At 40.7% G+C, this 22,927-nt stretch overlaps 1 protein-coding gene across 7 annotated transcripts in view; it reads left to right on the top strand.

Moving 5' to 3' along the window:
* The window catches only part of rnf220a (ring finger protein 220a), a 204,725-nt gene that overhangs the window by 164,219 nt on the left and 17,579 nt on the right, over positions 1–22,927 (top strand). For 5 of the 7 annotated variants that reach the window (XM_084731970.1, XM_084731969.1, XM_084731971.1 and 2 more), the window contains exons 5-11: positions 1,633–1,728; positions 4,847–4,889; positions 7,887–8,011; positions 9,747–9,876; positions 18,298–18,490; positions 18,616–18,671; positions 18,815–18,926. In XM_084731970.1, coding sequence (XP_084588096.1) covers positions 1,633–1,728; positions 4,847–4,889; positions 7,887–8,011; positions 9,747–9,876; positions 18,298–18,490; positions 18,616–18,671; positions 18,815–18,926 — 755 coding nt within the window. The remainder of the gene's footprint in view (positions 1–1,632; positions 1,729–4,846; positions 4,890–7,886; positions 8,012–9,746; positions 9,877–18,297; positions 18,491–18,615; positions 18,672–18,814; positions 18,927–22,927) is intronic. The other 2 variants (XM_084731972.1, XM_084731976.1) reach the window with 1 other exon arrangement.

Raw genomic sequence — 22,927 nt, 5'->3', positions numbered from 1 at the left:
TAGAGTGTTGTGAGACAGATTTATGGACAGGCAGTGTCCCGTAATGTCAGACAGTTACGCTCCCCCTTTTCAGATGTTTACCCTTCTTCCTCCTCCTCCTCCTCTTCTCCCTCTCTTTTCAATCACTCGTTCTTCCCTAACTCCTCTTAACGTCCCATAAACATTAACTCTAATCAGTGGAAGGGACTTTATAGACAAAGTCAGGCAGGTTACAGTCATCATCAATGACGTGTCGCTCTCAGCATCTCTGGCAGTAACACTCTGGAAATTCTCCAAGGGTAAAGATTCCCCATTTCTGTTTTTATCTTTTCTGTTTAAGACATCTGTATATGTATCAATTTGTACGAATGAGTATTAGGGAAAGGCATGCGGGGGGGAAATGAAAGGACGATCATTTTTCTCTAACTTGAGCATTTTGAGTATGAAGTACAAATCTTGAGAATGAAGTCAAAATGTCAAGAATAAGGTTGCAATACCATTCATTCTCTACAGGATATTTCAACTTTATTATCGATATTTTGACTGTATTCTCATAATGTAATTTAAAAAATAGATTTTTTCCTTATACCTGACACTATAGTGATAGTTTGACTGACACCAAAAGAAATCTAGATGGATAAATAGCAGTGCTGGCCAGAGGAAAAATATTTATTTTTGATTTTGTGATGAACTGTCCCTTTAATGTGGCCCTAATATGCCATTGAATATTTGATATTTACAGCAAAGTAAAATAATATTTTACTTTCGTTTTATTGCAGTTTTAGTTCACAATCTAAAGTAATTTTAAATTTTACTTGAAATTTGGCTCCTGCACGTCAACTAAAGTTTCAGCTACTTTCAACTCTTACTACATAGATAATAATCCAAGTACTTTAAGTGGTACTCTTCAACTACTTACATGTTTTACTCTTCAACTGCTCTCATCTGTTATTCTTTAAAGGACTATCAAACAACCTCCAGTCGTTTCTCTTCACTTGACATTTGAATATTTTTCGTCTTTAACTCTTCAACTACTTTCATCTCTTGTTCTTTAAGACTATCCAACTGCTTTCAGTTGTTACCCCTCAACTTCTTTGACCAGTTAGACATCAACTGACATTTTGACTGCTTTCATCTCTCTTTCTTCCACTTCCACTTCAAATCCTTTCATGTCTTATAGCTTCAGCTTTTATTTTATAATAATGCACTAATATCTTTCAGAATTTTACACAGGATCAGCACTTCAACTCACATTTCATCTCCTTTCAGCACTTGAATTTCAAATAATACTAATACACTTAAACATCAGCCTTAACTTCTTCTAGGACTTCAGTTTTGCCTGCTATTTTATAGTCTTTTATTATTTGTATTTTGATTTCCACTTCAACAATGCCTCAAAATTTCAGCAGCCAAAATGATTCAATTGATCTTACTGTCAAGCCAATCTGCAGTGGTCTCATCTCTCCAACAGTGAAATGGTATCTGTTTTCCTTACATGTATTTTTTTTTTGCTTTCCATCTTTCTTGATTGTTCCCATGCGACAGCTGTCAAGTGAGAACAGCTTCTGCTATAACCGTTGCTGCAGTGGTGATAATATAAGAAGGTCGTCTGCATATAGAAGACATTTTATTTCCCTCTCTCTCTTTCTACAGTCGATGCTGTTGTCGGTGCACATCAAGCGTGAGGGAGAGTCTCCTGTGGTCTCGCCCCTGTCCTCTGAAGACATCCACCACTCCGACAGATACCAGGTCACACTCACGGACACACGCACACACAAACAAACACACACAGAACGGTTGAAAACAGTCAGTCAGCTGGCTCTCTTCTCAGTTATAGTCAGATTTATCCTGTGTGTTCACAGCATACAGAACTAAACAAAACAAAAGAACTGCAATCATCCATTTCAACTGGAGAATGTACACGTTGTCAGGTATTATCACTTGCCAGCCAATCAGGGGCAAGAATTTAGGAGTCTGTCATTTCAAAATGTTTTAAAAATATATGGCTTCCACACTCACACCAACAGGCTGATAGACTCTATGATGACGGATAACTACTAACTCCACCTACAGTATGGAGAAAAAAATATGTGCAGCACGCTTTGTTAGTAGAGTTTATTGGTGAGCTACGTTTTATTATTCAGTGCTGTGGATCCTCATATGTGCTGATGGTGCTGGAGTTGACAACACATACGTGATGCCCTCCTCTAATGTTATATTCTCATGTCAGATAAGTTGAAAATGGAAAAGTAAGGCACATTCACAGCACTGCAGCTTTTGAGCCGTATTACTGTGTAGCAAATCATGAGACCTCCATAATGTGTTGAATCAAATTGTGAATTTCTGTAATTATGACAGATGTATAACAGTACAGCAGAGGATCATGGTAGATTTAGGTTTTTTTATGCCCTCTCAGCAGTAACGTTGACCAACAGGCCAATCTCCTTAAATCTCAGCTGTCTTTAAAGCCACCCTGACTGCTTTTATCTCTTAAATTCATCAAAGTTTGTTCGGGTAATTCTTCTGGCCATGATGTATCTCCGGGTTAAGTGGGTTTCCTCCCTTACACCATAAAATAAGAACTATTAAGTCCATGCAGACGTTACATCCATACGTTCAGGATGACACAGCTCATAAAGACCTTATAGCGATAAAGTAGATTTTCTCATTAAGTGAAACTGCTGAAATCACCTTATATTATACAAATGATTAAGTCAATGGTGACTCTTTTTACCACCCTGAAAATGAAGCATAATGGCAGACTTTGCCACCTTCTCCCTGCCTGTCAGCCCGTCTCAGTGCTCTTTCCCTCTTTACCTCTTCCCTTCCTCTAAAAACCTGACCTATCCGCAGCCATTCAGCGAGTGTATCATAATGATACGGTAGTAGTGGCGATGCGAGGCAAGTGGGCCTATAACTCAAGTGATGGCAGGGAGGGGAGGGGACAGAGGGAAGGAGTGAGGATGTAGGGCGAGAACAGAAGGGGAAGGCCTGACTGCTTGTCGGCTCTCGCTGATGGACGACGGGCCGACGGTGAGAGGACGGAACCGCTGCCTACTCACTGTTGCCGTGTCAAAGAGAGGGCATCCATAACTGTGACTGGGGATGCTTTAGTCAGCATACAGCTAAAGATGTACAGGCCTCTGGGTTTGAATCCCACAGGACCTTAGGTGCACATTCTGCAAGAGACAGAAGTGGAGAGGACAAAGAAATCTGACCTCACTTAATTTATTTCTCAATGCTATACTTTTAATGGTAAGATTCTCTGTATCATTAAGGTATTCTTAATGACACTGAGAATTCACCCCAGGCTGAACTACCCAAGACCCCAATGTTCCACATTCATTTAGATAAATGTAGAATTTAATTGTATGCCACAGTTGCCAGTGGTGAAACCTAACGGACTACATTAACTCAAGTAGTGTACTTAAGTACAATTGTGAGGTTCTTTTACACACTTTATACTTAGTATACTACAGATTTTACAAAGTAAAACATATGAAAAGATAAAAATACGTGTTACTAAACATTAAATCAGTTGTTCTCAACCTTTTTGGCCTGTGACTCCTTACAAAAAAGGACTATCTAGAAGGGACCCCCTGTGACATTTGATCATTTGACATATGGTGAAATCTAATATTCCTCTCCAAAAAAGTAAAGATTATATATAAAAAAAAAGAATATGAATGTGTGAATGTGAATAGGCATTTCTTTCTTTCTTACCATACAATTCATACATTCCATCATTTAAGAAATAAACAATTCAGCATACCTTTTCATATGGATTCTGTGGAATATGGAGTTTTCACAGCCTATACTTCTGTAGCTCTGCAGGATTTTGAATGAAACTTTACATTGTTGTGTTGGTACTCATACTTAATAAAAAGGGTTTGAGTACTTTTTCCACTACTGACAGTTGCATAAAAAGAACTTAGGTTGGATTTTTAACAGCAGCAAATCTGTAAATAATCTTCTGCACACAGAAAATGCTCTATAGACTTGATTTTCAATGCAGCCATATTGATATGAAATAGGGCAAACACAGGTGTTACCAATGATAATAATTAAGGTCATGTTTGGTCCACTTTCCTCACTTAATTAGTATCACTGGAAATAGTGTTTACACCACCATTTCATGTCAAAGGGCTGCTATGATCTGAGTCTGTACCTAAGGAAACCACCAGAAACCTCACTTCACTTCACTTTAAGAGTAAAAAGTAGAGATGTAAAGTTCAAACACCCTTCGTAACATCTTTGACAGACTTCAGTGAGTAAAACCTTCTAAAACTTATTTTTAGTAATACCCTGCATAAACAGAGGTCGTTAGAGGAGCAGTACAGTGGTTGTGTGTCTAGTTTATTCTGTTTGTAAAACACTAGACCCCCTTATTAAAAAGGAGACCGTCTAATGAAACCCGCTGCTTCCCTCTAGCGGCCGACATCCGGAACAGCACGTGACTTTTCCTCACTTCCGTCCCCAGCGCGTCACATGACCAAAACAAGCCAACATGGCGTCGGACATGAGTAGTTTTTGTCGATACGGGCGCCACTTTCAATCCTTTTCCATCCGTATTAAATAGCAGACAGAAGCTTCAGTTCGCGGTGATGTTTAGTATCTGGAGGCACAGCCGGACAGTTTACAGCAGTGAGTTTTCGCGGCTGTACTATGAGCTGTGAATGAACACTGCTGGCAGTCATGGAGGAGGTGCAAAACAATCGACAAGTAGGTTTGTTTACAGTGCAGACAAGCCTTCAGCATCCAAAGCAATCTCACTCTGAAAAGTTATATTTGTACTTGTAAACATATTATAATGTTTCTATATTATGTAACGTTTGTTTTACCCCTCTTCTTTCCCCTCTGCTTGCAGACATTTTTACGAGTTCGAGCAAACAGGCAAACAAGATTGAATGGTATGTACACATAACGTTTCATCTCCTGAGTGATATTTAATAATGCTTATTAGTATACAATGTAAGGCTCTAACGAATGCATTTCATTTAAATGTCCTTTATTATTATTTATTACTGTGTTCAAGCTTGTTTTTAGTCTTAAAATTTGGGGAAAAACATTATACAGATTGACCTAATTTCTGTATTTATTTTTTTGGCTGAGATGACATATAATTAAGTGGAACATAAAATAGAATTTAAAATATGTTGCATTATAGAAAAATTAGATATTATACATGTAGCAGTAAATTTCCATATGCTAACAATGAAATGACTACAGATACGAATGATGAAATGAAAAGAATATCATCAAATGACTGGTAATATCACCAGTATTAAGATACAGGTGACAAAGTAGTTTCCTGTGTAATGTGTCAGTGTGATGGTAATCTATTTATTACCTGATGTCATTTCTGAAAGATGTGTGTTTTGATGGAGTATATTTTCTGACTGTACATTTGCTGGAGTGTTGCTGATGTCATGTGACAGACACCTGTGGCTCCTACAGAGCGTTTTTGTTCTGTCAGTCTGAAGAAGAGCAATGTGACTGAAACTTAATTTGTGGTGATAACAAATATTTTGAGTGTTCAGTGTGAGGCTGTTTGACATTGTGCATTTCATATGTTTTATTTTTTACATATATATATATGTATATAATATATATATGTAAAAACACCCTACCATGACATTGGAGTAACAGAGCTACATGTGTTTTCTGGAAAATAATTCCTAGGCGATCTTTCAAAAACCCAGAAGACTGGTAAACAGCACTTATTGCTTGTTATGAAAGTATTTTCAGAATCCTCAGACTTTTTCAACCATCTGCATATAAAAAAAATTCCAGCAGTTACACAAGCAAAAAAGATTATTACCCAGTTTCCCAAGTGGCATCTGCATCAACTAAGGTAAAAAGAAATGATCTTTTGCCTCTTTTTGTAAAACATGAGCAAAATACATTAAACCAATGAACTTAATTTCTATCTAATGTTCTTCTAATTGTACAAATTGAGCATGAATGTTTGACTATTCTTGCATCTTTGTTTGGATTTGGAAAAAAGTTTGGGAAACGGGTTACATGTCTTGTGTTATTGGACAGAATAGATATTTTCCAACCTGATGGTTAGAAGAGTCTGAGAATTCTGGAAATAAACTCAACAGCAGTAGGGGTTGTTAAACTGCATGTAGGGTTTATTTTTTGGAAAATAGATTCTTATCTTAGTGACTCAAATGTAATCTTATAATATTTGGCAAAAATGGGGCTAAGCTCTGAGAAAAGGCTTATGAGCTTTTAGCTAGCTTTCTTGGTCAGCAAATACCAGGGCTAACTTGAGGAATGCCTTGAGTTACACCACAGTCCACACACCAGTTTTTAATGCAGGATTTGGTCACTTCTCCAGAGCCTTGATGGGCATTGTTGTGGACTTCATAAATGGTGGCACTATAAGATAATATATTCCTGTTAGCACTTTGTATTTACCAACATCAGAGGATGCCCACTCTTCATGACTGCAAATCTCACATTTTTATTTTTTTGGGTTTTTTTTTTTGCCACATTAGCAGCTGCCAACTGTAGTTTGTCAAGACAAGAAATGTCTTGTGTTTTTCATGAGCCTGCATCCACAGCACTGAATTTCTAGGATGGTCCTCAGGCTGAACAGAGATCAGAAGTGCTGCCACAGTGAAAGCTCATGATAATTAAACACAAATATCAGTTGACAGTGCTGTTTTTTGGTACCATATTACTAAATTAAGCTGTATGATTTCAGCTTTTTTCAGTCACCCCTGTCGACCTGTACTGAAAATATAATTGGGCTGCAACTAATAATTAGTTTAATTATCAATTATTTCTAAAATGTGCACAATTTTTTGATTTATCACCTAGTTGTCATGTAGGAGTAAAGAAACTAGAAAAATTCACATCTTGACATTTCTTCTTGAAAAATCATCATTTATCAAAATAGCTGCCCATTAATTTAATTAATTCATTTTTTTTAAATTAAGGGATACTGAAATGTTGTAAACCAAGAAATGCTAATAAAGTCAATATTTCTGTATCTGTAACAGCTGACTCTTGCCACTTTGGGTGTTGTCTCAATTGTGACACATTTATTGTGTCCAGTCCTGAGGCGACACTTGGATAACTCTTTTCAGTCAGAGCCCATGACAAGACCCAGTGAGGACTTAGTTTAAACTTCGCCCTCCATTACTTTCCTCCTGCCCTCATGTGGAACCAGGACTCATTCTCATGTGGGGTATAACAGCCGAGGGGGGGCAGAGATCCCTGCCGGACCTAATTAGCAGCCCCTTCCCTTCTCTATTTAACAACGCTCCCCTCGATTAGCGTCAGGGGAGAATTGGCGAGGAGGAGGAGGCCGTTTCTCTCTTTAACCCTCCCATCATCTTCCCCTGCAGTTACGGCGTATAGCCTTATGTCCTCCTCCACCTCCTCTCCCTCCATCCCTTGCCACGGTCCCTCTTGGCGCCCCCTCTGCTTTCCCAGCCAGCTAAAAATTAATGTCCCCGCGCGCCATTTGCAGTTAAGAAAAAACGACAGAGACTCGGGGCGCGATGACGGCTGTTCTGCTCTGTTAAATTTCTAATTAAATGTGTGTGTGTGGAGGGGGAGCTGTGACAGGAGGGCAGGGGAGGGAAGGGAGGAGAAACAGAGGGAGAGAAATGGCCTGAATGGGTGTAGAAAGGGGATTGAGATTGTCACGTCCGGCAGTGTCTTGTCATTTCTCTCCTGACACATTTCAGAAGTTTAGCCAGCTCAGCCTCCCCTCACATGCTTCTAGGCCTGTAAAGTATTTAGCTCTATTACACACTGAATATGATCCAATCAGAGAAGATTCATCTGACAAATGTTCCTCCTTGAAACCAGTGATATCATTGTCCAACGCAGACAATGACTTTAATCATTTCTCTCTTTCTGTCTTTCTCTTTTCCATCCGTCTCCAGCCCGTATAGGGAAGATGAAGAGGAGGAAGCCTGAGGAGGGGGGCCAGGTATGTCCGCTGTGCAGCGCCCCATTGGCTGGGAGCGAGGAGGAGATGAGTAGACATGTGGAACAATGCCTGATCCAGGTAGTACAATCCGGGCCCTGAACCCCGCCTACCTCCAGTTGGACAGCCTGTTGACCTCTTCTCTTCCTGTAGATGCTGTCCAGTCACCTCTTTACTTCCTTGTAGCTGCTGTCCAATCACCTCTGTAGTTAGTTAGTGCCGATACCAAACAATAGCAACCGTAGTTTCTCTAGATTTTACATGGTGGTACTGCATTCACATCATATGGGAATAACTGTCTGAAATTAAAATTAAAGACATTTGCCCCTGCAAAGCTGAAATAAACATTATTTTGAAGTAGAAGGCTTAGATCCGCGGTTTATCCCATATGACTTGGTTGCATCTAATTCATTGGCATGCAGCTCCCTTGGGAGCATAACAGTTAGATTTGTTATTCATAGATTAGGGTGAATGTGGTTTTGCTTGCTGTAGATTTAGCCCAAACAGAAAAAGAAAAATTTTTCTTGTCAGAGTTAGTCACCAGTCCTTCTTTCCTGTAGATGTAAAACAATTACATTCTTTCCTAGAATAGACAACAAATCATCACCACTCCTCCTGTATCTCTCCTCACTGACTGCTGTCCATTACACTAGTTGTAGAGACACTAATACCTCTTTTCCATTAGCACATTAGATTTTTCATTGCTGTACCGTACCATGTGAGCGGTGTTTTCATTGCATATTTGCAGCATGAGATGTTTCGGTGCAAGCAGCGCCAAAGCTTCTTTCTTCTTGTTCTAATTGATCAAATAGTAGGGGTGCAGCTAACAGTTATTTATGTCATTGATTAATCTGGCCTTTATTTTCACAAACAATCAATGAAGTCTATAAAATGTAGGAAAAAAATGAAAAAGGCTTTCCTTGAGCCCTTCAGATTGCATTGTTTGTCCAACCACCAGTCCAAAACCCAAAAGACTCTTTATTTACTTTATCATAAATGACAAAAATGCAGCCAATCCTCACATTTAGTCATTTACAAATGACTGAAACAATTCATTGGTCATCAAAAGAGTTGGCAGTTAATTTTCTTTCGATCAATCGATTAATGGAGGCATTTTTGCAGCTTTATCAAATGGACAGAAGATTCTCTGTTTTCTAGACTAGAGTTAGACATTTTTGGCAGACTTGTCATGTCCTGCTGCAGCTTCACCATAAAACATGAAAATATCAATACAGTAAACTTTGGCCGAAGAATGGATCATCTCCAAGTGCAAATGTCCAGAGGACTTTCATTATAAAGCAGTTGCAGCAAGTTAACTGTGAAAAACTTATAATAAAGGCATTTCTGTCAAAAATGAATCTATTTGAAACAGTTACCAAGTGGAATAGACTTCATTGTAACAACAACAAACAGCAAAACAAAACTGCTGAGAAAGCTGAGCCTACCGTCTATTAAAAACATTAAGTATAGGAACAAAAAGGTATAACACACAAGTTTAATGGTTTTGCTGTTGAATTTTGTGAAGAAAAAAATACAGAAGGAGAAAATAATTTGAGCCTCCAGCTAAATAACCAGGGTCTTTAGTGCTGTTTGTGTCCTTTTGACACTTTGCGAACGATACATGAACTTGCACAGCTGGTCATGGTATGGTACAGACAGATAGAGCGTGTGATAGAGATCTGGCCTGTCTTCCACCAAAACATTATTTAAAACATTTAAAAGTAGCTGAAATATGCATGACAAAAATGCCTTACTGAAACTCTGAGGGTTTTTTTGCTCTAATTAACATGTCCCTTTGTGTGTATGTGTGTGTCAGCGTGAGGGTGCGTTAGGCGATGACGACTCTGCAGACATGGATGGAGAGAATGGGCGGGGCTTTGAGGAGTACGAGTGGGCGGGGCAGAAGAGGATCAGAGCCACGGCTTTGCTGGAGGGAGGCTTCAGAGGTACAGACACACCCCCTCACACACACACACACACACACACACACACACACACACACACACACACACACCACATCTCATACAACACTATGCTGGTTTTATTTCACATCCGTTTCAGTCTCACCTGTCACAGCTCCATGGTCACAGCAGAGTCAGCTGTATCCCTGTTTGTTCTCTCCTTCCTTTTCTCTGTCTTTCTGTCTCCTTCGGTGTTTCTCTGCTCATCCATCACTCCCTCTGCTCTCGTTCAGTGTGAGCAGCATTAGTTGCGTGAGACCCGTGATGAAAGTGACCAGGGAGCTGTAATGGTGCCACTGGTCTGGTGGCAGTCTGGGTCGGCCCAGCTCGGGCCTGGCCCTATACAACCTTTTTAGCAAGGGGAAGGAAAACACATTTAGCTGGGCAATTGACCCACTGGTCACTGCTGCGCATGTGTGCGTGTGTGTGTCTGCCCAGAAATGCAATTATAGAAGTGGATGGGAGAGCTGGTCACTGGGGAACACGGCTGCTCTGTGACACAAACACACCTGCAGTGCTCCCACTTAGCTCTCTGTCACCGTCTCTTCTGCTCTTTATTCTCACATTCTTCAGACTTGTGTTATTATGTTCAACTAGTTTGTCTTTCTGTTTTTCTTGTGGCTAGAGCTTATTTAGATTTGTTTAGTAACAATTTTCTGTAATGCCTTCATCATCACACACTAGGGATGGACATTTCAAGCCAAAATGATCTTCCATATTCACTGGGCACTATTCAGCAATTATTTGAAGATTGTTTTTGTTTTTATTCTATCAACTCTTGTGTCCTCTGTGGCTGATGTAATGATTTTGTGTTGCTTTTCTGACACAGTGTCAGGTAGTTTGGAACCAGTAAATTTTCGGTGTCCCTCCGGCGGTACTACCTGTAATAACATGCGATCTGGTAGTACTGCATTATTTCCAGGTGCCGGTAAAATAAGGGAAACAAACCGGAGAAAATAGGTTTTAAAAGAAAAAACAATAATCACATGAACACATGATTTTAACTATTTTATTTCTATACACAACTATTCATATATTTGAATATTATGACCCTTCACTATCACACACCTCCAAATATTGAATAAAAATTAAGTGAACTTGGTTATTATCCAGTAATTAGCTGTATCTGCTCATTTCTACCTTTTAGTTAGATGTCTCCTTCATTTAGTTTACATGAGATCTGAGCAAGATCAATTAATACGAAATGACAGTTTAGTTTAGTTTATTTTTTTATCATTGATTTATTGGTGTTTTAATCCATTGTTGCCTCTATAAAATGTCAAAAAGTGAAAAATGCCAGCCATATGTTCCCAGAGCCCAAACTGACAACAGTCCAAAAGATGTTTTGTTTTTTTGGAATTACACTGTATGACTGAATTTTTCCTTAGAGTTCACTAATGCTCCTCTGGCTGAATGTGAGCAAATCTCTGCAGCCAGGTTTCAAAATCTGATGGAAAGTCCTCACAAGAGAAGGGAGGCTGTGTGTGAGTGCCTGCATGGTTTTGGGCCATATCATCTATATAAAACAAATGCCCAAAATAATGAATTGTTAATCAAAATCATTGAATAATTGTTGCAGCATTATATGCAAGGATGCATTTGTGATTTTCCCAAGTAGAAGCAAACTAATGCAACATTAAGAGTCGTATCTGCCTCTGATATACATTTTGAGGTTTGTCTCTAACACCACTTTTAAAATCATGAATGACTAAAGTAGAGCTACAGCAGTTAGTTAGTTAATCGATTAAATGTCAGCATTAATTGATCACCAACTATTGTTGATAATAGATTAATTGTTTTCAGTCTTTTCAAAGAAAAACATGAATATCTTTGCTTTGTTGTGGGTGTCATTTTGGGCTTTGGGAAACATTTTTCACCATTTCATGACACTTTATAGATAAAAAAAAATTGATTTATCTAGAAAATTAATCCATAATCAAAATAATTGTTAGTTGCTGTCTTAGACTAAAGAACACATCTTCAGTAAAAACGTAACACTGTCTGCTCACTCTTTTCTTGAAGAACCTTTCCTCTAAGTCCAAAAAATGTCTTTAAACGAGACAGATGCTCTTTCTGTTGACGTAACGGTTGGAATACATGTAGTTTGATGATTTGAACTGCACTGTGCTCCTTGATGGTCTCCCGTTGTGGCCTCAGTTGTGTTTGGGTGTAAAATGTGGAGAGAAATAAAGATGGAGGCAAACCATCAAGAGTGCACAGATGGAGGTAAAGAGTTTCTGTCATCTCTGAGAGGCTCTTTCAAACTCTGTCCCTGCTTTCATGTGTCCCTCCTCCTGCTCGCCTCCTTCTCTCCCTGTTCGATCCGTTGTTAAACACACACATGCTGAGTCTCACCTGCCTCCCTCTCTCCCCCTCATCCTTCCCTCAACGCCAGAGAGAGAGGAGACAAGACAGATCAATGTTGAAATCTCAACTAAACCGAGCCAAAGAGCAGCTCGTGGGGTGGGAGGTGGCTTCCCCACCCGTCCATCCATCTCCCACGATGCTCCTTCCATCCGCCCGTCTCTCTTTCACGTCGTTAAACGAGCAGACACAGGACCCTTCTGCCGCGCTCTAATAGGGCACCTTGTGATGTGACACAGATAACTGAGGTGGCCTGGGGAGAGTGACTTGAAACGTGCGCGCACACACACACACACTCGGCAGAAGGCTCAGAAGGTGGATTTTGTCTTGAAAGCTCCTCAGTGGTTCTAACACTCGCCGCTGAATCCTGCAGGCTCTCAAGAGCCAGCCAGACGGATATAGAGATGTTGCAGGGGGCCTCCTCAGCTGGCGGGATGAAGAGAGGGCCTATCCCTCTGTGAAGTGCCACCATCCTTCCCTCCCTTTGAGAGCGCGAGGAAGAAAGGCAGAGGGAACGAGGCCCTTTCAAGGGGGAGGCTAGTGTGGGAGGTAGGGAGGGAGCAAAAAATCGAACAAGATCACTTTATGATTCAACTCTGTGTGAAGGAAGACTTCCCTGTGTCTCGCACCGGCTCAGCCAGGTTGAAAGGACCTGCAGCACAGACACACAGCTGTCTTTATCCGTCTTAGTGGACTGTCTGTCAAGTCTGTTTCATGAGCTGGAGAGCAACTAGATTTTACTTGTTAACTTTGCAGGGTACGTGAAGAAGCATATATTTGAAGGGGAAAAAATGTTCGCTACAACAAGTTTTCATAATATTTCATTGCTTATCATAGGGTCAGGGTTTTCATACTAGTGGCAATATGACACCTGAATCGCGGTGCTAATACCAAGATTATGCTGTTTTGATACCTCACTTTAAGATATTTTACATATGTTTTTGTGCAAACCCCTTCATTTCATTTAATAGAAGTAGCTTATTCATTTCAAATGTTGAATGTTGTCAAGCAGCACCAAATGTAAATTTGGCAAAATCTGAATCAGAAACTGTCCAATCTAACAGTAAGTAAACACGATTGCAAATCCAGTCTGACATCCTAGGAGATCTAGGAATGCGTCTCTGTAACAAAGTCCAAAGCAGAGAGGAACCAGTAAGACAGATTGAAACAAGAGTGACTTGAAATCACTTTATTCAAAGATAAAATTGTTCAAATAACTAACATTCCAAACCCCGTGGTGCAATGGTAAAAAAGCAGCGAATCCTTACACCGAAACTATCAGTTATCTGCCATTCTTGTTAAGTTTATTGCTTTCAGTCCAGTGTTTAAGATTTGAAAGTAAGAATTGTTGTGTTTTCATGAGAAAGTTGTAAGAATGGTGGCCAAAACTATTATATAAAGTTATATGATAGTAGAATTTCCTTTCAGTCAGTAAGGTTTCAACAATTGCATTCCTAAACAGTACCTGTAAAAACAATAAGTAATGAAAATGTCATGATTTCCAGGTTTTTGCTTGGTATTTAAAGGTGTGTATGGTCCTGCTACGTCAGAAGTCAGCCAATCAGAACCACAGAATTATTTGTGAAGGTTCCTATTCATTATTCAGAAAGAGAGAGTAAAGGTTTAATATAGAAGTATCCTTTCAGTCAATTATGTGATTGCTTATGCAGTTCAGACCATGAGCCTGAAGTTAGTAATAAAAATCAACACCATAGTCTAATGCACTTCTCAGTATCTCTTAAAAGAATTAAATTCTATTTAAATATAACATATTCTATTTAATCCTGTTACTTATCTGATCTTGTTACTCAAGTTATTACTCCTGCTTTATTGTGTTATTTCATAGTGCCATCATTACATATCTTGGAACAACGTAGTTTATCTGTGAGTTTAGCCACAGACAGATGGAAAGGCAGACAGGGAGGCAGACAGACAGATCCTGAGGTTTGATATGAGGCCGTCCTGAGAGAGCGAGGAGGAGAAGAGGGGGATTATTGCAGGTTGAGATGGCCCAGAGGGATTGAGAAGAGGAGAAATCTGTGCTTTGTAAATGGACTTCAAAGATGGCCGTCTCATGTCTTTGTGTCTGTGTCCCTTTTCCCATCTCTCTCGCTCTCTCTCTCTGACCTGTAAATGGCAGAAAGATAGTGCGATGACCTTTGACACCCCTCCTTTCTGCTTCTTAGAGGGTCCCGATAATTGCTATGGTAACGGGATGTTGCAGAGGTCGGTCGATTGGTTGATCTGGGCTGTCAGTCAGCCTGATGAGTCCTTTGATCCCGCCTGCCTCTTCAGATCTGTACTTGTAGTGTTGTCGTGGTGACACGTATGTAGATTGAGTGTCTCCTGCGCTGCTGTCATGAAGCGTGTTAACACAGAGGATAAAATGTGTAGTTAGTGATGTTAAGAGTCAACGATATTCAGGAGATGGTTATGATAATGAGACAGACCAGCATGGCTCTGCTGGAGTCGGTGTGTGTGTATTGATCATGGCTGTCAAGCAGAAGAGAGGGGAAACAGTTTGTCGAGCAGGACTGGTACAGAACAGAGGGAGAAAACAAGTGATACATGAGTGATAAGGGGTGGTGGAAGAGAAGTAACAAAGCAGAATGTCAAGAAAAGAGTGGAAAGAGGACAGTTCAGGGGACTTTGAAGGAATAAAGTAAGGAAGAAGGAGTGATAACACAAAAAGGAGGGAAGGAAAGGTGAGGAAAGGAGGAATGAGAAGGAGGAGAGGTGAAGAAAAAAGAGTGGAAGGGGGGCGTTGGTGCATAATGTGAGTGAAAGGCAGTTAGAGTGGGGCTGACCTTTCCCTGGCCAGATTAGATTGGCCTGCCAAGACTGCTTAGAGGGACAGATAGAAGGAGTGGCAACACACACACTCACACACACACACACACAGAGCAAACAGGCCACACATACACTCACAGTTAACACACCTAAGACATGTTCAGTGTGTACATACACAAATTAAACCACGTGAAATCTAGTTTTCCAGTAGGTATGCATGTGTATCAATAAGAAACTACAGCATTACATCCATCGTTAAGGGATCATTTAAAAAAAACTTCCCAGAGCTCATCCTGTTTTGCATTTTGTACTGCAACATATTATATTGTGTTGTAGACACTTAATCGATAGACTCACCATCAGAATAAGATTAAAAAAAATGATCACCGTTTTTAAATTTAAATAATCTTGTTACTCTTCAAGGCTTTGGATTTGTCCCTTGTTGTGGATCAGGTTTAATTGCTGTATTTTTGGTCTTCTGGTTTTTGAGTCTGACCGTCTTTGGGTGACAATTGGATCGATTTTTTATTTTTTTGCCCCTGAAGTATTTTAAAGGACCAGTTTGTAAGATTTACTGGCAAGAAGCGGTGAGCTTGCAGATTGCAACCACCTTGTCTCACTCTCCCTTTCCAAGCATGTATGAAGACATATGATGGTCGTGACATTTGTACAAAATGCAGAAGGCCGTTTCTAGAGCCAGTGTCGTCTGTTCTGGGCTACTGTAGAAACATGGTGGACCTTTAAGCACACTGTTTCACATATATGAAAGCCTCTACCGTGGGCAGTATCCAGTCCTCCAAACCTATATGTCCATGTCCCACATCTTGTAACCAGTTGTTGTGGCCACGAGATCAATAGTTTGATGAGTTGATTAGATTTTGCCCCGACCACCACTGCCACCACCAACACACACATTACAGCACTCTTAGTGCATTAGTGGTTTGGAGGCAAAGCTATCTGTTTTACTTTCATCTAGTTGGTCGCTCATTCACAGCTGATGGATGAGACGCTCACCGCCACTCAAAGGCAGAGTACCTTCCCTGGCTTTGGCAGACTGGGCATTGTGGGTAGGATGGCAGAAATCAGAACTGCTTGTCCTACTTTTATGTATGGACTTAAATATGGAAGATTAATGTTTGTAATTTACACAGTGAACAAGGTGTTTGATGGTTGATGGGTGGAGGAAAAGTACTAATCTTTCCACTAAATTACCCAAAGTAGCAAGGAGGATGTCTTGCAGTGAAGATAGGAAAAATCCATGAAGTCTAGACATTTCACCATGTCAGTACTTTGTCTGTATAATGTAACATGCGCTCTGCTCGCCTCCTGCCTTGCCCTGAAAAACTATCACCCTAGTAGCCGAGCAGAGCCAGCAGGCTGCTGGATTTACACTGCGTGGCCATTGTTCCCATATGTTCCCCTCTGCCGCTGAGACCAAATAAAAGTTAAAAGGTCCTTTTTATTTGATCACTAAAAACCATGGCCCTGCTGTAAAACGGCTTAGCATTGGTGGCGCGTTTTATCACAGCAGCTTTCAGTTCCTTCCACGCTCCCATTCTCTCTCCTCCCTCCTCATTTCTTTCTTTATTTATTTTTTTTGCTAGAGAAAGAAATGAATTACAGGGTCAGGTGGGAGGAGAGGCAGCGGCGGCAGATGTTTAAATCCCAGAAGATCCGTGGTAGACGAGCCCTAGTGCCTGATTTGCACTTTGACAAAGACACCGCAGTGCCATGAGACACTGTAGTGCACCGAGACCGACTGTTATAGGAAGTCAAGTATTGAGACTTGTGCACACACACACACACACACACACACTGGGACTGGAGGTTAAATAAGATGGCTGTCAGCTCTGTCTAGCTTGTATCTGGTCGCCACACACACACACACACACACACACTCTTGTCACATACACACAGAGCACACTAGTCCAGCTGAGAGCTTGTAGAAATTGGGATAGGTGTAAATAAGATGGCTGTCAGGCCTGTCACAGGTAGACGCACACAGACACCTTCAGAGTCACATCTTAAGTGAAACACACACACACCTACCTTCAAGTGCTCCAATAGTCAGGGTGTAAGTGACATACACACTCCTGCACACACACACACACCTCCCTTACCTTTGCGTAGTAGATAGACATGGTGTAAGTGACAGTTAGACAGAGTCACACACTCTTGTGCGCGTGCACACACACACACGCACACACACCCCTTCAAGGGGTTGGAGAGACGGGGCCTAAGTGACAGAGGGACAGACAGTCTCAAACAAACACTGAGGAGACGCCTCTAAGTGACGGACACACACACACAGGCGGCTTGGTAGCTAAGTGGAGCTGAAGGGAGCAGTCAGGCAGCGGTAAGGGTTTGTCTGAGCGTTCATCACTGGGTTTATAGAAGTGCCACTCACAAACACACACACACACACACGCACTCCCACTCTCCCTCTCTTTCTCTCCCTCTCCCTCAAAGATTGATGGGTGATGCGTCAGTCTTCATCAGTTCAGCCCATGTCTAAATGCTGTTTCTCTGTCTTCACTGTCTCCTCTCTGACCAAATCTTCATCTTGTCTGCCACCATCTGCAAGTCTGTAATTGGTCAGGTAAAAGTAAAGTTTTAAAAGAGAAAAATCTTCAAGTTTGTCTCAAAAACAGTTAAAGCTATAACATTCCTGCATTAAACTGTCTAAAACAGCTAGACCCATGTTACATACTTATTTGGTACGTCAGATGTAAGTGTTTTCCACCAACATAGATCCGGCCTCCGTTCCAGTTCCATGCACCTAATTCTGAACTGTTCTGAGCATTTTCATCTAAAATAAACTGATTCAGATTATGAGTTTTGTAAGTTGGTTTTCAGATGGAAACCAAAAATAGGTTTTCCTTGGGAACCAAAGTGGGTGGGTCATGTTCTACAGGCTGCAGTTTGTTTATGCTGTTGTGTGACTTTGGTGTTTTAAAAGATTAGTTCAGATTCACTGAAGTCAGACAGTTGTGCAAACAAACTAACAAATCATGGCAGAGGCAGACCAGCAACCTCACCACCAAAGTGATTTGGAAGATAATAAGTGGTGAGGCCAAGGGTTGTTTTTTGATTGTATATCAGAACAATTCCATTGAGGGTTCCACATATCACTATGCCATTAGCAGATCTTACTCTCTACACACAAAATCCAACGTTCTCTTATTCCTTGTGTCGTATTTAGTACTTAAAATAATAGTTATGCTAAAAATGGTCTGTCTGTTATTTTCACAGGAACAGGTTTTGCCACGTGTAGCATTAAGGAGAGCGCAGCAGACAGTGACGCTGACCTTGACGTGGACGGAGATGACACCTTGGAGTACGGCAAGGCCCAGTACACCGAGGCCGATATCATCCCCTGCTCCGGAGCTGGAGAGGACCAAGGAGAGGCCAGGGAGAGGGAGGCGCTACGGGGAGCCGTGCTCAAGTATGAAGCCTTAAACACTACATAGTCAAACCTGCACAAGACAAACTTGCATTAACTACTGTAAGTGAAATGGTATGCACCTCTAAGGCTCTGTTCATACCAGTGTTTGTGTGTTTGTGTTGCAGCGGTGGGATGCCTTCTAACAGAATAACGCCTGAATTCTCCAAATGGGCCAGCGACGGTAAGTAGAGACAAAAACAGGTTTATTAGCTCCTCATTGTGGTTCATGTTTTTTAATTTTTCAGCAAGTTGTATAAAGTCTTATTGCAGGCTGAAAATTGACAGTGTTAACCATGTCACCTGTGTGTGTGTGTGTGTTTACAGAGATGCCTTCAACGAGCAACGGAGAAAGCAGCAAGACAGACCCCAGCACTCCTTCGTCCTCCTCCTCTTCCTCCTGTGCCCCACGCACCTGTAAAAACAGTGAGATCGAAAAGTAGGTTGCACACATATATACATGGACACACACACACACGCACACACGCCATGATCTAGTTGTAAAAGGTGAGAAAATGACTCCCACTGTAGTGTCACACACACACACACACACACACACACGCCAATGGTGATCCTATGACTTTCTGATGAGTTTTCTTACTTGCGGGAGAGTCGCCTTGTAGATGGTCATTAATGATGCATTTTTTGTGGATTCTGTGTTTGCTGTGTGTGTGACAGGGAAGGTCTTTTCAGGCATTGATTTTTTTTTCCTTGAGTCATGTTCTCTCAGCACAGAGCTGCCTTACAATCATTAATAGGCACATAGCAGATACTAGAACGCACACACGGGCTGTGAGGCAGCAGTGCGAAGACACATGCAAATGTTTGTTCACACAAACAAATGCCTTCAAAAACACTTTATACACTGTGACATGATGGATGGTAAACAGTTAAAGGAATAGTTTGGATTATTTGATGTGGGGTTGTTTGAAGTACTTATTGATAGTCAGTATAAGCTACTTTAGGTGTTGCTTGACACATCGCCAGTGTGGAGAAGCAGAGAGGAGTACCAGCACAGAAGGTGAGCAATATACTGCTGTGGACAGAGCAACAAAAGGTATTTTAGCCACTTATAAGAAAACTTAGCATGATTTTAAATGTGCGCTATATATAGAATATTTTCACCTCTTTGCCTTGCTGTCAGACAGTCTTTTCCAACGGGAAACTGCCGTTAATCACTCTCTCCAAATCAACTCAATCAAATCAATCAACTCCATAGGCAAAATCAGTCATTTTACTTCAAAGAACACAGGAGTTATTGGTCTACTGCTGCCGCCATCAGTTAGTTTGTTTATGTTATTGTGTGACTTTGGTGTTTTAAAAGGTTAGTTCAGATTAATTTAAGTCACAAAATAACAAACAAACTTAACAGATCATGGCAGCAGTAGACCAGGAACTCCAGTGTTCTGCGAGGTAAAGTGACATATTTTGCCTATGGAGTTTGAGAATGATAATTGGCTCATGTAACATTGGTTTCCTGTCAGAAAGGGCTGTCTGACAGCAGGGCACAGCATTAAAAATATTCTAAATATGGCATACACTTAAACTAATAATGCTTTTTATAAGATGGACCTTCTTTAAGTGGATAAAATACCTTTTGTTGCTCCGTCCACAGCAGTTAATTGCTTAGATTCTGTGCTGGTTCTCCTCTGTGCTTCTCCAAACTGAAGGCGTGATGTTTGCCGTCTACTGTGGGTAATACACTGACTATGTATAAGTACCTCATACCACCGTACATCAAATAATTCTAACTGTCCTTGTTAAAGTTATTCATTATTTGTTTTTGAGACACTTGGGTGAATGCAAGACCAAAAATATTACAATAATTAGCCTAACTCTGAGAGTTACATGCAGAGGTAAAGAAGGCAAATAATATTTTTGAGTTCATGTTTAGCAGAAGTACTCTGGAAATGTTTGTTTCTGAGAATAAGAAGACAGAAAGTTCCCTTCACCAAGTTGTGTTTCAAACACACACACACACACACACACACACACACACACACACACACACACACACACACACACACACACACACACACACACACACACAAGCAGACACACTGGCCTATCCATTAGAACAGCCAGTGTGTGAAAGGCCAGTGCTCTGTAATTCCCTCATTTCCATCTCCTCATCCATATTCTGCCACAAGTAAACAATCACACACACACACACACACACACACACACACACACACACACACACACTAACGCACACAGACACCCTCATACCCTGTCCCCTGCATGGGTAATAGAGGTCAGCTCATTGCGAGAGCGAGAGAGAGAAACGTCCGTGGGCAAGCGAGCAAAGAGAAAGAGGGATTTGGTTGATTGGTTGCTTCTGCATGTCTGGCATATTCTCCTGTCCTTTTGCCCCAAGAGATTACACACACACACATACACACATACTGAGCTGGGGTCAGCCTGCTTGTTGCCTTCCATCCCAGCCCCTATTTCTTAAAGTGATTTCCTTTGTCCACCTCAAGTGCCTTTAAGAATCCCCTGTAAAAATCACCACTCTCCTTTTGTGTTTCATAACGTTTCCCTCTTTGCTCATTTCCTCAGGGGAAATGTTAGTATCAATGATTGGAGTGTTAAAAGCATTGTTTTTCCTGTTATTGGAAACCTCAGTCAATGCTATATTGGCTCGCAGTCTCGTAAGCTGCTGACAGAATCTGATTAAGGAAAGTCTAAAATGCATATTTACTAAAAATACTTTTGTAAAGAAATAATTAACCTATATGTCTGTGATACTATACATTTTTTCATTCTTTGCACAAGTATTAAACATGTTCCCTGTCACCTCTGGGAAGGCTGCATGCGATAAATGCTTCATTTAAATGAATCAATGGGCACTCAGCGTGTGTGTTCCCCATATTAAATATCAGCAGAGGGGATAACTGGTGAATAAGCAGAGCGGCTTGAAGTGTATTGATCAGAAACAGCACTGCAAGGCAAGAGGTGTGTGCGAGTGTTTGCTGAGCGAGGGGGTGCATTCGATAAGTTGCCTGTAGTGTGAGCGTCCTTGTTTTACTTTGTGTGTGTGCACATGTTGTTTGTATCTGAGAGAAAGAGATGTAGGCAGGTCAGTGTGGCTGAGTAGAGTGGCAATGGTCAGACAGAGGTGATTGATTCACTAGTGCAGACACACACACAGGTGGTGTATCATGATGTCAGTGAGGACATGCTCCCCATGCTGCTGTTTGTACAGCACAAACACATACACAACCCAGCTGATTGTAAGACTTTCTGAAGAGATGATCTGGTGAAGCTTTCACCACATTTGAGAAACACTGAGGGTTGCAAATTTTGTGTATTTTCCCTAATTGAAATGAACTGTCAGTCGTTTCATCATTAACACACGCACGCACACACACACACACACACACACACACACACCTTAACATATCTTTTTCTCAGTTTAAGTTGTATATAATCAATTCTAGCAGCACATTAGTTGTGTAAAACATTAAGTTATGAAGCACAAACAATTTAAAGGAACAGAATAATAAAACAGTAAGGCTCAAAACAGCTACTTGTGTCCACCTCTCCTTATTCAATAAATGGATCAGAAATTGTGAGCCCTAATTAAAATTTAGCCAGATTTTCAGGTGAAAATTTCAATTCATTGGTTCAGTATCAGCGCCATTACTGACCTATCAGAGTATCAGCCAGACTTGACTGATCCACATATGATGCAGTTTCTTTGTCAGTTTCATAAAAAAAAAAAATCAGTGTTTCTGCTGTCAGCCACATTCATTCAGTCAAGTTTTTCTGCCAGCTGAGTTTATGTGCCAGAGAAATCTCTAAAACAGGATTCTAATATAGTTTACAGATTTTAAATTTGGGGAAAGAAGAGCACTGGCAGATTGTGCATCCCTAGTAGAGAGTCACTTGATTTAGAAAGCACATTTAAATTCAACACTAAGTAACACAGATAGAGAACTGAGACTGGGACATAAAAAGAAGTAATGAAAGTCCAAAAATGGTCTCAGTGGAGGAACTTTTAATGCTTTTATTTGTGTGGGTATTATTAACATTGAGAGGGTGAAAGTTGTACAGTCTAGGGAGCACAACAGTAAAGGACAGATTCCCCTCGTTGCATTTCAGCCAAAGCTCCTTAAAAGCCAACTTTAGGTCTTCCTCCAATCTTATGGTACAATGGCTACTATTGACTCCAAACTCTTATGTTAAATAGTAGATTATATGTGCTTTTACTGAACTGTATTGTACAAACAAAACTAGCCCAAACTTTCTCTGTTGGTTGCTATAGTTGTCAGCAAATGGTGCTGTAGACAGAGCTGTCACAGACTGGGATTGAGGACAGATTTTTATTTTCTTGCCACAGACCATAAATAACGTCAGACGAATGTTTGGTAAAGGAATCACTTTTGGAAATAAAGTAAATCTCTTAAGATTTCATTTCGTGGGAATCATCACTCT

This window comes from Lutjanus erythropterus, chromosome 12 (genome assembly GCF_056507025.1).
Source record: "Lutjanus erythropterus isolate fLutEry1 chromosome 12, fLutEry1.hap2, whole genome shotgun sequence".
NCBI lineage: Eukaryota > Metazoa > Chordata > Actinopteri > Lutjaniformes > Lutjanidae > Lutjanus > Lutjanus erythropterus.
This window is presented reverse-complemented; position numbering and strand designations above follow the sequence as displayed.